General features: G+C 41.0%; 1 protein-coding gene across 1 annotated transcript in view; it reads left to right on the top strand.

Moving 5' to 3' along the window:
• b4galnt4a (beta-1,4-N-acetyl-galactosaminyl transferase 4a) overlaps positions 1-15275 on the top strand; it is a 128682-nt gene that overhangs the window by 20181 nt on the left and 93226 nt on the right. The window contains exon 2 of the mRNA XM_079567480.1: positions 11950-12062. Within this exon, the coding sequence (XP_079423606.1) occupies positions 11950-12062 (113 nt within the window). The remainder of the gene's footprint in view (positions 1-11949; positions 12063-15275) is intronic.

Raw genomic sequence — 15275 nt, 5'->3', positions numbered from 1 at the left:
TCCCCATAGTTTGGCTAGGGGTGCGACTTATACTCAGGTGCGACTTATATTTCCGAATATATATCAAAATATGTAATTCCACGTTTGTTATTTTCACATTGACAGCCGCTAGAGAGCACGCTAGGCTTGTGCACCAGTATTTACTACTCCTGTACTCCTGTACTACTTACTGTTTTTCAACCTGGATAGACTCAAACAGACAAAAGCAGCGATTAGGAAGATTTATTGACATGTATATTAGTTTTGGCGATCAGACCCCGGCGGTAGACATCGATGTATGTATGAAAGTCAGTGTGGATGAACAGCTTGGAGTTAGGGATGAACACCCCGGAGCCTGGACACTGCCGGTGGTATGGAGACCCGTGAAGATGCAGCAGGTAGAAGCCGTGGACGGAAGAGGCGGGGATGGGGTGGAGGCGGGTCACAGTGCAGCTGGGAAGCGAACAAACCATGATTGCTGGGGCTTAAAAGCGGGACCGAGGGCTGCTACAGAGGTGCGTCTCGGAAGCGATCATTGGCTGGAAGTAGGTGATTCTGACCAGGTTGAATTAACGCCGAGGCTTCATCAGAGAAAATTTAAAAAACGGTAAAGTTTGGAGTGAGCGAGAAAAAACTTGTGAGGGACTGTGGAAAAGGGGAGGCTACTCTTACTGCAAAGAAGAAAACAAAAAAGGTAATCGTGGCTTAAAGGTATAGATGGCCACAGCTGGAGGAACACGTTTGAAAATGAGTGCTTGAACAATGTGCTGCCAGGAGAGGCTTGTCAACGGTGCAGTTACGCCTCCATGCCCAGGTAGTTGCCACGGTTGGTGCGACTTATACTCCGGAGCGACTTATAGTCCGGAAAATACGGTATAGTGTTTTTAATTTCCTTTTAACCAGAAATGTGCCACTTGAGATTTCAGGGGAGACGTGATCCGAGACTCGGAGCTCGTTTGTAGTGACCAACACAGACACGGGGAGAACTTTCAAAATCACTTTAAAGCCACAATCTAATCTGGGACCGTCTTGTTGTGAGAGTGTTTACAGCTGCCCACTGTCTTTAGTCTGCCCTTGTTGCTGTTTTGTATATCTGGCTTATCAGTTTCATTATATTACATCTGGGCCATTGTGCGCCACGTGTTCGATTTTACAGTGCATCTGCTTAACACTGCAGAACTGGGGTCATTGTTGCTAAGATACGTAATTGTGTTTGATCTCTCAGCCTTTGCCCAGGTGACCATGGGGCACAGGGCAAACAGCTTTCTTAGTTTGAGTCATGATTGGATGGAGGGCGATTGTTACGTCCGCATTAGTTCCTTCCTAGTGCAATGAGGGAAATAATGTGATTTTTTTTTTTGACTCACTGGTTAATGAATGGCAGCACTCTGGGTTCATAAGTGCGATACAGACTGCCCAGACGAAGCCTAGAAACTTCCAGAAAAGTTGATTCAGGTCATTGAAGTTTCATTGTGTCGATAACATTGCACACTTTGTCGTCTCTGAGATTTGCATCGTGACATTATGGAAACTTTGAAAATGTGAATTCTCTTTGCATAATGTGTCCTGGTATATTCATTGTTTCTGGTGACAAATGACAACAGTGGCTCTTCAGATACTCTCATCTTTATATCAGTGAGTTTCCATTAATTCTCTGGCCTGTCAGCTTGCATTTAGACAGATACTACTGAGGGATTGAGCCTTAAAATATTCACACTGTAAACGTATTGTTATGTTGGTGCACAACTACATTCCTGACTTATGTTGGTGTTTTTTTCTGTTATCTTCTGTTAGGATTTTTTTTTTCTCAAACTAACTATTAACTTCATGTTCGCAAAGGTATGGTCACACATAGTCGATTATTTACCGTTGTTGCTTAAGGGTAAGTTAACAGACTTCGTGACCTGAAACTGAAGCTCCTAGGTAACTGCAATTATAGCTTTATGGCATTTATTTTAACAACTTTGTAATTGGCTGGTTAAATTGTCTGACACTGTTGTTGTGTGGCCAATCTTCTTGTCGCCTGAGGATAGAAAAATGGGTTGAAATTGAGAATCAGTTCATTGTGGATCATTTTAACGGGTTCAGGAGCATTAATAGAGAAGTTAGAAGAATAAAATATGATCTTCTAAACTGCAAGAATCACATGTCTTTCAGAACATGTTTGTAGAGGTCTGAACTTTAGACTTTAAAGGTTTAAACTTTAATCGTTTACAAAGCATGTTTGCATTTTTGACTCTGGAATTTTTATGGTTCGCCTCAAAAGGCCAGCAATGATTCATCTGACCCTTTAAATGCTCAATGACATAACATGTGAAGAAAGAAACACAGATCCGGGGGAAAGGAGGTTCAGATTGTGTCCTGAAGTGTAACACCGCAGCCCAAAGATGGATCTCTCGAGGGCAGGGGATAATTTTTTCGCGGAAAGTGCAGTGCCAGTGCTGCATGCAGGGGGTTTGTCATCGGGCCTGGCCTCAGCCGGGCCACTGACTCCCTGACGAGAAGGGAATTTATCACTGCTCTCTGATAAGACAAGGCTATTATTGTTTCTGTCCTCCTATTCCTCTCCCGCCTTCCGCTTCCCCCCTCCCCTGTGCATGTACTACACCGCATCCACACCCCTCCTCTGCTCTTCCCCGTTCTATTCTTGTTTCGACTTTGATCTTTTATTGTTGTGTTGTAACCCGTCATCAACAATAACCAGCGTTTTTCAGACTTTTGCCTGTAATATTTCCCCCGCCTTGCTCACACATCTATTTCAGTCTCTTGCATATCGCCGTGATATTATCAGGATGGTAACGGCTGCGAGGAATGATGATTATCAGTGCGTTGTTGGTGGTTGATGGCCACACAGGGCCTTTAAAAGAAGACTGTATTCATTTTATCTGTGAGCAGTGCTGGGAGTAAGCCATACAAGTGGAAAGCATATTGTAAGCATATAAATAAGTCATTATACATTAGAAGAAAGAGGCATAAGAAAATTGACTACAAAAGAAAGGCATGATAAAAGAGACAAAGTTTCAAGGTTGCTTGGGGGTCACCTTTGTTTCAATGTTTTTGTAGTAATGAGTAAAAGGGAGCTCTCTTTCTGTCAAGTGCCCCAGACAAAATGTATTTTTTATTCTTCCATAGTGTCTGTTCAGTATATCCGCAATGGTATTCTGAGCTGGTTCTTGCCCCTCAAGTTGATCTTGTTTTTTTGGTTTTCTTTTGGACCTTCTTTTTCTCTCTCATCTCTCATTGTTTCCCAGTGCTGCTGCTCGGCTGTCATGAGTGCACAAGATGGATGAATTATCACATAAAGGTCTCCTCCAGAAAACGCACCTCATTTAGATGCTGTTTGGCACTGGCTCTTGCTAACAGCCTGCCAGTGTGTTTGCATTGTGCCAAAGCCCTCTATGCCCGTTTCTTTGTTTACAAATGTATGCTAATGAGTTAGGGGCTCAGGAAACGTGCCACCCTTTGCGCTCTAATTCCTTTCCCAAAGACATGTCAGCCATGACAGTGGAGGTTTGGTGTGGTGACTGTGAGGATCCTGCTTATCTACTCCACTGTGATTGGAGAAACTGCCGCTGGGTGCCAACTGTTCTAGGGGACTGCTGCAGTTTATGCATCTGCTCAAACACATTCAGTACCTTAATGTGCACAGAGAGAAAACCAAATTACTGTCCTACTCCGACCAGCAAAGAGATGGATTATGTCCCTCCTTCACTTCTGTTTCATTGCTTTGATCCCGCATATTTAATAGTATTGAAAAGTATTGAAAGAAAACTTACAGTTAAAGTATTCTCTTTCATATCCAGCAATATTATGATTTCATCCTGTGTCAAATGAGTATTTAGTGCTGCAAAATCTTTGTGCTAATATTTTTTTCCTACTTGGCAGCAGGCCATGTTTCCAGTTAATTATCTTTTTGAGCTGCATGTAGTATGAGACAAGAGTTGTTTGGCTAATTCTCTGTAGAAATCAGCCTGTAATTGGACTACAGTATAGTAGTATAGTTGAAGTACCCTCGGTTTGAACGTATGGTAAGACTCAATATATGATACTTGATCCTTCAAGGCACTGAAGTCAGCATGTACAGTGTTTACTATTTTACCACAGAAAGTGGATGAGTGTAGGTTTACAAGAGCGCTCAGGAAGTCCATTCACTTGGCCTGTCATTTGTCTCTCTGTGAGTGGCTGCTGGAGCTCTCCTGTCTGCCTCCATTTGATACGTTCTGTCACTAAACATGATGGATACGTTTTGCTCGGGCGTCTCCATGGAAACCCAGCGCGAGGCCAAGGCAAACCTCAGCTTTGGTGAATGCAGTTCACCAAGACTTTGAGCGCGGAGGAGATGGTGAATATTTTGTACACCGCTGTGTGGAGAAGTTGAAGAGGGCTTCCCCTCTTTGACATCTCTTTTCAGAAATCACCAAAACAAATCCAGGTTTTATGTACGATTCCCCCGTAACACAAACCGATTTCTCTATATGTGCATGACAGGCTTTATTTGTATACTGACTTGTGACTTCTGGATTGACTGCTGTTGAGGCTGATTTGTCTTGTAGCTTTTGATGAGTAAAGTTTTAGCAAAGTAATTTTAGTTTGGATCCTTTACCAAGTCATGTTATGGTTACTTTTGTGATATAAAATGGATGCATTTGTTTTACATGAAAATGCATTGAAAACTTGGGACGTGGAAGACTTATACGGTTCAGTAGTGCTGTAGGTTATACTACATTAGACTAGATTTCCGCTGACCTGTGCATTTGGACTTTCAGCTCTGCTCTTTGTTCCAGTCTCTCTGTTTATCCCCTCTTATGCCTGATCCTGATGCACCCTCGCGCTCCTCAGAAGGCGTAGTCGAACTGAAGGCCAGTAAATGCAGTCCTGAGACCCGGGCCGATTCATCAGTGTCACTGCAGCTCTCCACTCTGCTTCATTACAGGCTGCCTAATGGCTCAGATCAGCGCAGTTTATTTGCTATAATTAGCCAGCTCCATTTGGCCAGCACGAGGCGCGGTCAGCCTGTTACACTTACTATGCTGCCCCCTGCCACGATGAGCTGCGCGCGTAAAGCTTGGCGTCCAGCCCGAAAATGCCATTAAGACAAGTTTATTGGCCCTTGAGTTTGATATCACCTCGTGTCAAGCGTGACCAGTTGCGTCATGCCTAATTTCAGAGCAGAAAGCCACGAGCCTTGTTAAACTTGATAAGCTCAGTATTTGTTTAACGCTGTAATAAAATATTATAAATTGTTTGCTGGGATGAACGGGTGGGCAGAGGGACACAATGCATGTTCAAATTCACTGGTGCACCAACATTTCTCATCCTATTGCTTCATTCTGGGCCTTGTTTCTGCTGTCCTCATAAATTGCCTGTCTGCCATTTTAGCATCCCACTCAAGCCACGATAGACTGGCCAGACTAGCTCTTTAATTGTTGTATTCAGAGAAGTTTGTCTGGTTTTGCCACCCATTTAAAAGAGTATTGTGATTGTTATGTTCAACACATTGCGGCAGAAGAAGCGGGTGATGAAAGTTGAGAGAAATTATAAAGCTGGAGAGACTAAGAGTTCAGTCAGACGTTACTGGGAAAAGGATTAAATGACCATATTAGCCCAGTTAGCCACAAACTGCATCCTTTGCTATACTGCTGGTTGGTGAAACACTATTTAAAATAAACTATGGCTTCTCTGTTAGATTGGACAAAACTATGACTCCACCTACGACCTGTTTGGCTGGTTGTAAACAAATGAATACATTTACAAAGAGGAAGGTTCATGCAACAACACACTGCATAAATGATTTGTATGAATGAAATGTTTTATTTTGGTTGCTCACATTCAAAGCATCACTCTCCACATAAGATGCAAATCATTACAACCAAAAATGGGTTGGGCAGAAGCAAAGCGCTTTTTTTTTGTCCACCCTAAATACAATGTCAAGAAAACTTTGTTTTTTTTGGAGTGTTTCCCATGGGATTAAAAAAAATCATAATCTTTGTTTATTTTCATAAAAAAAAAAGCTGATTCTGGTTCTGATTCAGTATTAACTGATGGAGGTCAAGCCCTGTGCAGAATAAGTTTGTGTCATATCAGCAAATATAACCATCTTCATTCTTTTGGTCCTATAATAGAACCTTGGGGAATACCACAAGATACATTTTGTAGTAGTGATCCAGTGTCATTAATTTGTCTGTCTTTTAGGTAGCTTGGGGGCCACTTTTTGTCCTAGTATACCTGAAGTTAGTCTCTCCATTTAAGAAAAAGGCATGTACAGCTGTAACCGCATATACACATTTCTTGAACCACTGCTTTAAGGCTCTTTTGCTTTAATGAATCTTAAAGCACATTTCTGACGGAGACAAGAGGCAGAGGGTGTATTCTGAGTGTGCCCACAATGGTAGTGCGTGCTCAAAGGGAATAAAAAGTTGCGTCACTCGAATGAAGTCACTGTTAAATATAGGAAAGTACTAGAGATGCCCTTTCAATAATTTACATGTGGTCTGCTGTTGCTCCTCTTTCCTCTTCTTGCAAACGTGTTCACATGTTTATGCCAATGGCGCTGAGATATCTTGAGTCCTGGGTCATGAAAGGTGGATGGCTATTTTTGTTCAAGAAAACAGGAGAATGAAAAGCGAGAGGCATATACACACTTTTCAGCCGCGATAGAGAAAAAGGCAGGGGTGGTAGTAAGTAAACAGCGTAAAGTCATCCACGGGCTGCATCTGACAGGCTTTCTTATAAGGTAAGCTCTAATGTGGGTGGATTTTTGATGCGCAAATTATCCTCATTGCAGCTATATTTTGTACTTTAATAAATAGCTGTTGCTTGTTCACCGGTAACAGCGATTGCCATGTCTCAGGTATTACTTCACTGACCTTGTTTTTGATACGGTCTTCTAACAAATTACATGTCTTGGTAAAATAGAATCAGTTTCCATTTGCCCATGACTACTGCTGAGCCTTTGACTATATACACACTGAGCGGACATGTTCTGTTTTTGGCCACTTGCTTTGTTTGTAACCACCGAAAGCACTAGCCTTTCTTGTGCTATTTTTTTCCCTTGGTTTGGCCAGAAGGCTTGTGCGTTTAATGGGGCCTGAGGGTAAGTGAAACAGTTTTCACATGTTCAAAACCACTCGGCAACACTTTATATTTATGCCCCAGCCTCATCTTAAAATCGACACTTTCTTTAAAGGATGTGGCGTGAGACATTCACTCGCCCCAAGCATTACACTGCAAGATTTATGTAAAAATCTTTCTACTGCCAGTGATGGTATTTTTGTTAATGCAGGAATTTGTGAAAAAGTGAAAAGTTTTGCATGGCTTTTGGCTGCAAATCTCACCAGAATAATTGATTTTTTTTTATTGGGTAACAAGAGATGTCTTAAATTCAAGATTAAACAAGCCCAGAAGCCTTAACATTTGAGAGAAGAACCGTTAAATTGCTAAAGTAGCTAATAAAATCATATCTATGTCAGAACATGGTTGTAGAGGTCTTCTTTATAATGCAGGGTTAGCAGGTTTTAAACAGAATACACCCCATGAAGACAGGGTATTTTGAAATTGAAAGCTGATCTTGTTAATGTTATTTATGAGGTGCAAGAAGTTCTGCCTTAGTTAATTCTCACTTTGGCGTCGGAGCTTGTGTTCACTGCTTTGCCGAAGAGATCCGTGAACCCTTAGGGCTTCTTCCTCTGTCCTAATTAGATGTTTCTAAACCATATACATTTTGACTCTCATGCTTTAATTTATGTTACGGCAAAAGTATTCTCTCCTTTCTTGCCTTATTGCCCTTCATTATTGCTACCGGAGCTCCCGCTGCTGCTGTTCCTTTGATTGTTTGATATTTAGCATTCTGCTGTATCACCATTCTGTCTATCACTTAGAGCCCTGCAGTAAAACCCTGCGGTGGTTGTCAGTCTTGTTCAAAGATAAAATGAGATGCTATGAAAGAACTTGCCCAGGCAGGCCTCATATAATCTTTTCATATATTCTTTACACAAACACACACATACTGTACAGCAAAGGGCAAACTTCTGGCAGCCGTAAAAGTTGGAATTTTAGAATATACTTAGTTTTTAAAAGGGCATTCATGCAAGGTGAGCATATTACTCAAAGTGGGAAACTTGTTTGTTGGTGGCTGTGTCTGTCTTCTGATAACACAATGACTGAGTATGGGCCCTGTTATTACAATGTTTTTTTTGTAAATACTACAAAGCTTCCTGCTATCTGTGGTGGATACAGAAGCTGACTTTTCATCACCTACTTTATCAGTTATAATGCTGCAGTTTGAGGGTCAGGGATCGCCGGCGTATAAAGTCACACGAAAAGTCTCTGTTGTATTAGCATTCTGGCCTCTCACTTCCTTGTTGTCACTTAGCTCCCATTAACCTGCCAGTTGGCGCTTCTTTACTTCATTTCTGCCGCCGCGGAGGCTCACACTGGGGTTTCAACTGACTCCTAAGTGACTATCAGGATCCTGTCACCCAGTGATTATTATAGTGATATATACGGAAATGTTCCCCAAGGTGTTTTCCTACATTGGACAGGCATTTGATCACTAATTGTGCTTATATTTATTTCAGTCCAGTTGTTGTGTTGAAGAATATTATTTAGTTTTCTTAAAGGGATATTTCAGGATTTTTTACATAGGGCCTCATTTCCTAGTTATCCAGAGTGTTGTTGATTTCTGGAGATATTTTTTTTTGCAATACATGCAGTCGAGTGGTGCTAGGCTAGTGCAAGGCTAGCGCATTTCTATGGTATCAGCTAGCCTGCATTAAAAACAGTTTGACCCGCTCCACAGTGCACCTGAGGCAAATCACTTATAACACCAGACAAGTGATATAAATGTCTGTGTCGATAGAATAATTTTTGGAATATAACTGACCTTGGATCACATGAATGATCGCATTTTGAGGGACTATTTTATAGCAGATCACTCCGCCACTGCGTAGCTTATACAACCACGAAGCTGATGCTGCTCAAATATAAGGTCTTTTAAATAGAAAATGGTTAAAATTATTCTATCGACACAGACATTTATGGTTAGTCTGGCGTTATAAGTGATTTGCCTCAGGTGCTCTGTGGAGTGGGTCGGACTGTTTTTAATGCAGGCTAGCTGATTCCGTAGAAATGCGCTAGCCTTGCACTAGCCTAGCGCCACAAAACTCTTAAAATATAAAGAATAGCATGAATTAAAAAAATTAAAAAAATCTCCAGAAATCAAGTCAAATCGAATTCAGCTTGTCATTGTAAGGGTTTTGGAATTCTGTTATTGAATACATTAACAACTTCTATCCTTTCTGAAAACATTTATTAGTTTGAAAGAGTGGTTTGTGTTATAAATAGCTGCACAAATGGCGCTACATTTCACTTGAAAAGCTCTCTTTGGCTCAGAGTGCTGAAAGCTATGCATCCTTTCAAGATGACTTCAGTCACACTATTCCCTCAAGATATCGAACTGCAGCGCTTTTGGCTGGACAGAGATGGAAAGAGGGTGTTTTTATAGAATTCTGTCATATTGTCTTGGAAGTGTTGATAAAAATATGTATAATATATGATGAATATCTATAATATAAAACGCAATTGCGAGTAGGGCGGGGCTTAAGCTCCATAAGGGCGCCGCCATGTTTATTTCCCACAAATCCACGGGCGGCCCCCACGTGACGGTCCCTCCGCCCGCGGGCATTGGCCAGGGGCCACCACGTCACCGTCCCACGGGCCGCGGGCATTGGCCACGGGTCCATATGGACCGCGGTGCTGCTGTCCAAGGACAACTTGGCGCATACCCGGCATCACAACAACGCGAGTGCACGAGATCTGACTGCCGTGCGTGTGTGCGCATCCAAACAGGGCGATGTGTGTCATCGTCACTCACTGCTAAACTGCAGCTGTAGACGCTCCGCACGGGTACAGTGACATCCTCCAAAACACATGACATCTGCGTGTCTTTGTTTAAGTCTCTTCTGCAGTGACCGTGGCTGTGGCTCATTATAGATCCAGTGCTGCGTAATGTCAGAGGCGCGGACAAATGCGTAAGATCCAATCCTGGCCATATTCCGTCTCCAAAGCTTTGTCTCACAAAAAAAGTACACGCAGAAAGTTGCCCAACAACTGGCCAAACACGAGCTTCAAATCAAACACGCTGCTCCGAGTGCTTCAGCCTCCGTGTGAGGAAAAGCGAAAATGAATAAATGAAATGATATATATATTTGTGAATGATAATTTATCAAACATGCATTACCCGTGAGTGTCATGAGAGATGTGCAGCTGTTGCTCATGCAGTGACTCAGAACATTAAGCATCATAAAAAAATAGACCTGTGTTACGAAACAAAAGTATAAAAATAACAATACATAATTGCAGAGAGTTTTCAGAGCAGTATAAAGGAGTTACCGTATTTCATTGGACTGTTTGGGGATTCTTCTGTAGGAAGTCGTCTATGCTCCTCTATCCTCAGAGTTTCACCCTCCAATGTGTCCTAATAATTCATCCTATTCAGAAATTGAGTGCATTAAAATGATCTAAATGGTATACTCTAATTGTAATGGTAATCTAAACATCATATGGGAGTCGCCATGTTTAGTTTCACCTCTGTGCCTGAACGGTGGTGGGTTAAACTTTAAGTAAATGCCAGTCATCATCTTTTTCAACTTGCGAGTTTGATCACGTTCTACAATCATATAATTGGAGTTAAATATAGTTTACCAAACCCAGAATATCACCTGGTTCCGTGTAGCAGCAGCGCCTACACAACTACTGCCATCCAATTTAGCCACTCAGACTCATTGTTAAGGGGACATATTGGAAAACCATTAGCTCTTATTATGCTTTATAGCCTCCCATTCCCCTGTACTGTCTTTTAATCACAATCCATTGGTTGTGTGTGCACCTGACCATCTCAGTCCAGCAGACAGTAATAAACTACTCTCACCATAATGCATTTGGGACATGGCTAACCCCCCCACCCGCACCCATTCTTTTTTTATCGGTGAGTCAATAGCACAGGCGCCACCTTTATGGGCCCATCTCTGAGCTCCAGCAATGTTGTGCATTCGTGCACGGTGACGGTCCATTGGGATCAAATGCAGCACAAATAAAAAGGGGTGAGAAGTACAGTATATAGAATCACTTTTTATATATATATAAAAAAAACGAGTGAAGCAGCTCATAGCTATCATTGCAGTTTAGAGCTTGTAACTTGGGAACTCATAAAGCCGTTATCCAGTTCCCTTACAGTGCTGAATCGTTTTACCCATTTTAGCGGGGGAAATGTCTACACACAGGCGAAAGCAAAGAGAAACTTTATTACAGAACCGCAATGATATCAATTCACATTTCCGTTCAGCTTAGTTTTGCGCATCACACATCAGATACGAAACATAAAATCCGGCATTCTTAGACAAAATGACATAATGGTAGAAAGAATTTTACTTGGAAGCCAATTTTGACCATATGTGCTTCCACACGCATCCTGGTAATGAGATGAACTCAATTTCCGAATGTAGTCTCATAGCTGTCATCACAGCTCTGTAAAACTCCCATAACCCATCTGTGGTGTGACAGCTTTACTTCTCAAACACAATCTTAATATCTCAGTATTTCTACATCTGTCTTCTCTTTTTCGCTTTCTCTTACATATACCCCCCAGGACTTGGTTTAATGCTTGTCCCGTGTCTTTCTTCATTTTTCCAATTACGCTTTTCCCCAGTTAATCTCCTTTTTCTCTGTGAAAGTTTGATCTGGATTGGAAACGGCAGCGAGCGGTATCAGACGTGTTATTGCTGACCATGATGATGGTAATGAAGATACTCAGAATGACAGTAGAATAGGCCGATAGCGATCAGCGTGACAATGGAGTTATTAATGAAGATGGCTATCATGGGACTAATGGCTATGATGTTGACAAAGACAATGGCGATAATGGCAGTGCTGGCTGGTTTCTAAAGTGCTTCCTGTGTTTTGCCTCCGCCGCAGATGGAGAGAGACAGACGGAGGGGACAGACGCCAGCCGAAAGAGGGACACGCGCTCCTCGGCCGGACACCACAAGAGCGAGGACACCAGCGACAGCAGGGAGGACGAAGCCGGCGTGAGTGCTATCTTTATAACAGAGCTGTGTTTCCTATACTATTGTCCAAAAAACAGCTCTGCATTGATAATCCCTAAAGTCATGGGATTAGGAATTGTACTTTTTGCCCCAGTATTATTACAAACATACAAAAGCAATTATACTGTAAAAGGGACCTCTTGAGGATTACATAGAATTGAGTTTTTTATTCTTTTTCAAATACAGAATATAGCGCCATAGCATTAGTCAACATATTGTAGATTTGAAAGGATTATGGGGTATGGAATGAGAAGAAAATTGTGATTTGTCTTTAAGAAGAAAGATAAATATTGTAACAGAATAATCTCTCCTACAAGCTGTATTTGTGAGAGCTATACAAAAGAGTCTATCTGTTTGAAAACTGCAGTGGTTTTGAGCCAAATGGGCCAATATGGTGGCAGTTTTGCTGTGAGAAGGTGAGTGAAGCATTTCTCAACAATGAGAACATTTTTTATGGATATTAAAGGGACTATAATAATTAAAAATGTTAAAACTAAGTATTTTCATCCCCCTACATGTTCCAGCCATGTCCTAATATGTAGAATGAGCTAAGACCTGTTCACCACAACTGCCTCTAAAATCCTGCACTGTCACTCAAAAAGGTGTTAATTCGTTTCCAAAGTGCTGTCATGCATGATCTTATTATAGAAGCTGCAGTTACGCATAAGAACTGAGGTGGCAGTAGTGAGCATAAAATGATCTAGCCCCTTTAATTAACAACACAGCAATGACGGAAAATTTATTTTTTATTTATTTATTTATTATAGGGACAGTGCATATTAATATACATTATACATGCAAATATGCCAGAATTAGCCTAAGGGCTATTTTACATCTGTAGTCCCTGGACAGTTGTTGTGTGTCCCTAGGTATGCTACTACACCATTTTTCAAAACTAAATATTTGATGGATTTGCGGTTTGTTGATTTCAGCCATGGCTATGATTGGCTAAAACGATGTGCGCTTGATCCAATCAGCCCAATCAAATGCTCTTTTTCTCCCCCAAACAATTTAAGCCGGCGCGATCCCAGGTTGATATAATTGCTAATGTTATTGACTCTGCAACGTCAATCTGGCTCTTGGCAGGTCAGAAACATACAATCATTGGAAAAACACACAGCAACATAGGACTGCCTATTTCCATTATCCATCCTTCTCAAATTAGTTTAGTGTATTGAATCTGCCCACTCTTCATCTTGTAAGCAAAAAAATGTGTGAGAATGCAGTATATCCAGAAATTTCTTATCAAGCAATCTAAAGTCATATGAAATGTTTAAAACTGTAATTTATGCATCTGTTATTTACCGGAGTACTGTAATCTTCACTGTAATCTTTCTGTTGTGCTAAGACCTCTTACCATGTTGGATATAAACATCAATAATAAGACTTCAAAGAGACGTTATGATCAAATGTGCATAATTTTCTGAGGCGTAGGAAGCAGTTTAGTATTACATTCAAATTCATTCGATCCGTGATGCACTCAGTATGCAGATTTCAACAGAAATTATTTAATGGCCTCTTTTCTAGAAATATGTAAATTCCTTTTTGCAGCAGAGAGAGTGGCAAATGTCTTTGAGACATCCCAAGGATTTATGAAGACTTTACTTTTCTGCACTTCTTGTACCTGTCACTTTGTCACTTCTTGTTGGAAACTGTAAAGAAGACGATGGTGTCCTTTGAAATCCTTCTGTGGCTTTGGCAGATCATTTATTATTGCCAGCATATCCTAAAGTTCAGCCTACGTCGCTCACTGAGAGATGCTTACTGCATGAATTATCCCCCGCCTTGTCTGGATTCTGCTCAGTCTATCGATGTGTGCAGACTCATTGTTCAGTAGGGCTGCATGAGTTTAGACAACACAGTTTGACACGCTTTAAACACGTCCAAAAGTATTCATATTTATGCTATGTTAAACTGCAGGGTGACCAAGTTAAATGATGAATCCCAATGGAGACAAATTATTTAGCTGTTTTCAGAGCACGTCACATTACTTACTTACTGCTCTTATAATTAGTTAAATTGTGTCCTATTATCCAATGATTGTATACAATGAAAGAAAGCAACATATGAATATTTAATGATCCATCCCCGCATTCTGAGCATCATCACAGAATATGCTGCACTTCACACAATCTGTGGTTGCAGTAGTGGAAGTAAAAAAAAATAATAATAATAAATGATTTGCTATCACTGCACAGATGTTGAGCAGCTCAGAAGGCGGCCTAAAATAAGGCAATGATATATCTTATTCCATAAAATGCAGCCGTCTTCAAAATCGATTTAAGTGAAGGCTTTGAGAAGTGTGCTTGCACAGATAAGCGTCATGAGGGGTTAGTCGGCATGGGCTTTTCTCAGAACCTCCTCTGAGTTTAAACCTGCCTGATGGTGTTAGTGCATTGCTTCAGCAACAGTCAAATGAAAAGCGGCTCTCGGGATGAGTCAGTCTCTCATTTTGAAGCTCAAATATTTCACTGCACTAGAAGCAATCTGCTGAAGTGTCGACACTGGGACAGAATCTTGGGTTGCCCTCCGTGCCTGTGTGTCATAAATAAACGGTGAGTTTGCAGTAAGTGATGAGTGAACACGTTAAAATACAGCATTGTAAAGATTCTACTAACTATGTTTTGTTTATGTTAAACAGATGATACTTGTATATTGTTGTATAGTTTTTTTGGTGAACTTTATTTGGCCTGACAAATGCTTGTCTAATTCCATAATGTCATTTATTATTATTCTGGTGTTAAATCAGATGGCTGGACAATCAGGTGATGTCAAATAGAAAAGAAGCTTCAATCAATGAACACGCAGAAAAAGACTCGTGACTAAATGAAAAGGACAAAAGAAAGGACACGATGATCCACTCTAAATGAATGATACCAATATCCACCAATAGTTTCCTGATTTAACGTTCAGACCCACTTGGTCTTGGTGCATAGCATTGGTTTGACAATTGTCTCATAAATAAGCTGTGATACTCTTACAGTAATGACCAGTGCTAGTATGAAGTGTGTTTAAACACAGCTTGTAAACATTGTAAATTGTACCAATTAAACTATACAGGGGACAGAATTGCCTTGCTGCACAAGGTACTTATTGTGATTTATGATTTGTAGACTGCAAGAGCTTGCTCTATATGACAGCTGTTGTGGTTTCCTGTGAGAGACTATGTGTATATACCGTCTTATCTTTAGGCTT

The sequence above is a fragment of the Gobius niger genome (genome assembly GCF_951799975.1).
Source record: "Gobius niger genome assembly, chromosome: 12".
NCBI lineage: Eukaryota > Metazoa > Chordata > Actinopteri > Gobiiformes > Gobiidae > Gobius > Gobius niger.
This window is presented reverse-complemented; position numbering and strand designations above follow the sequence as displayed.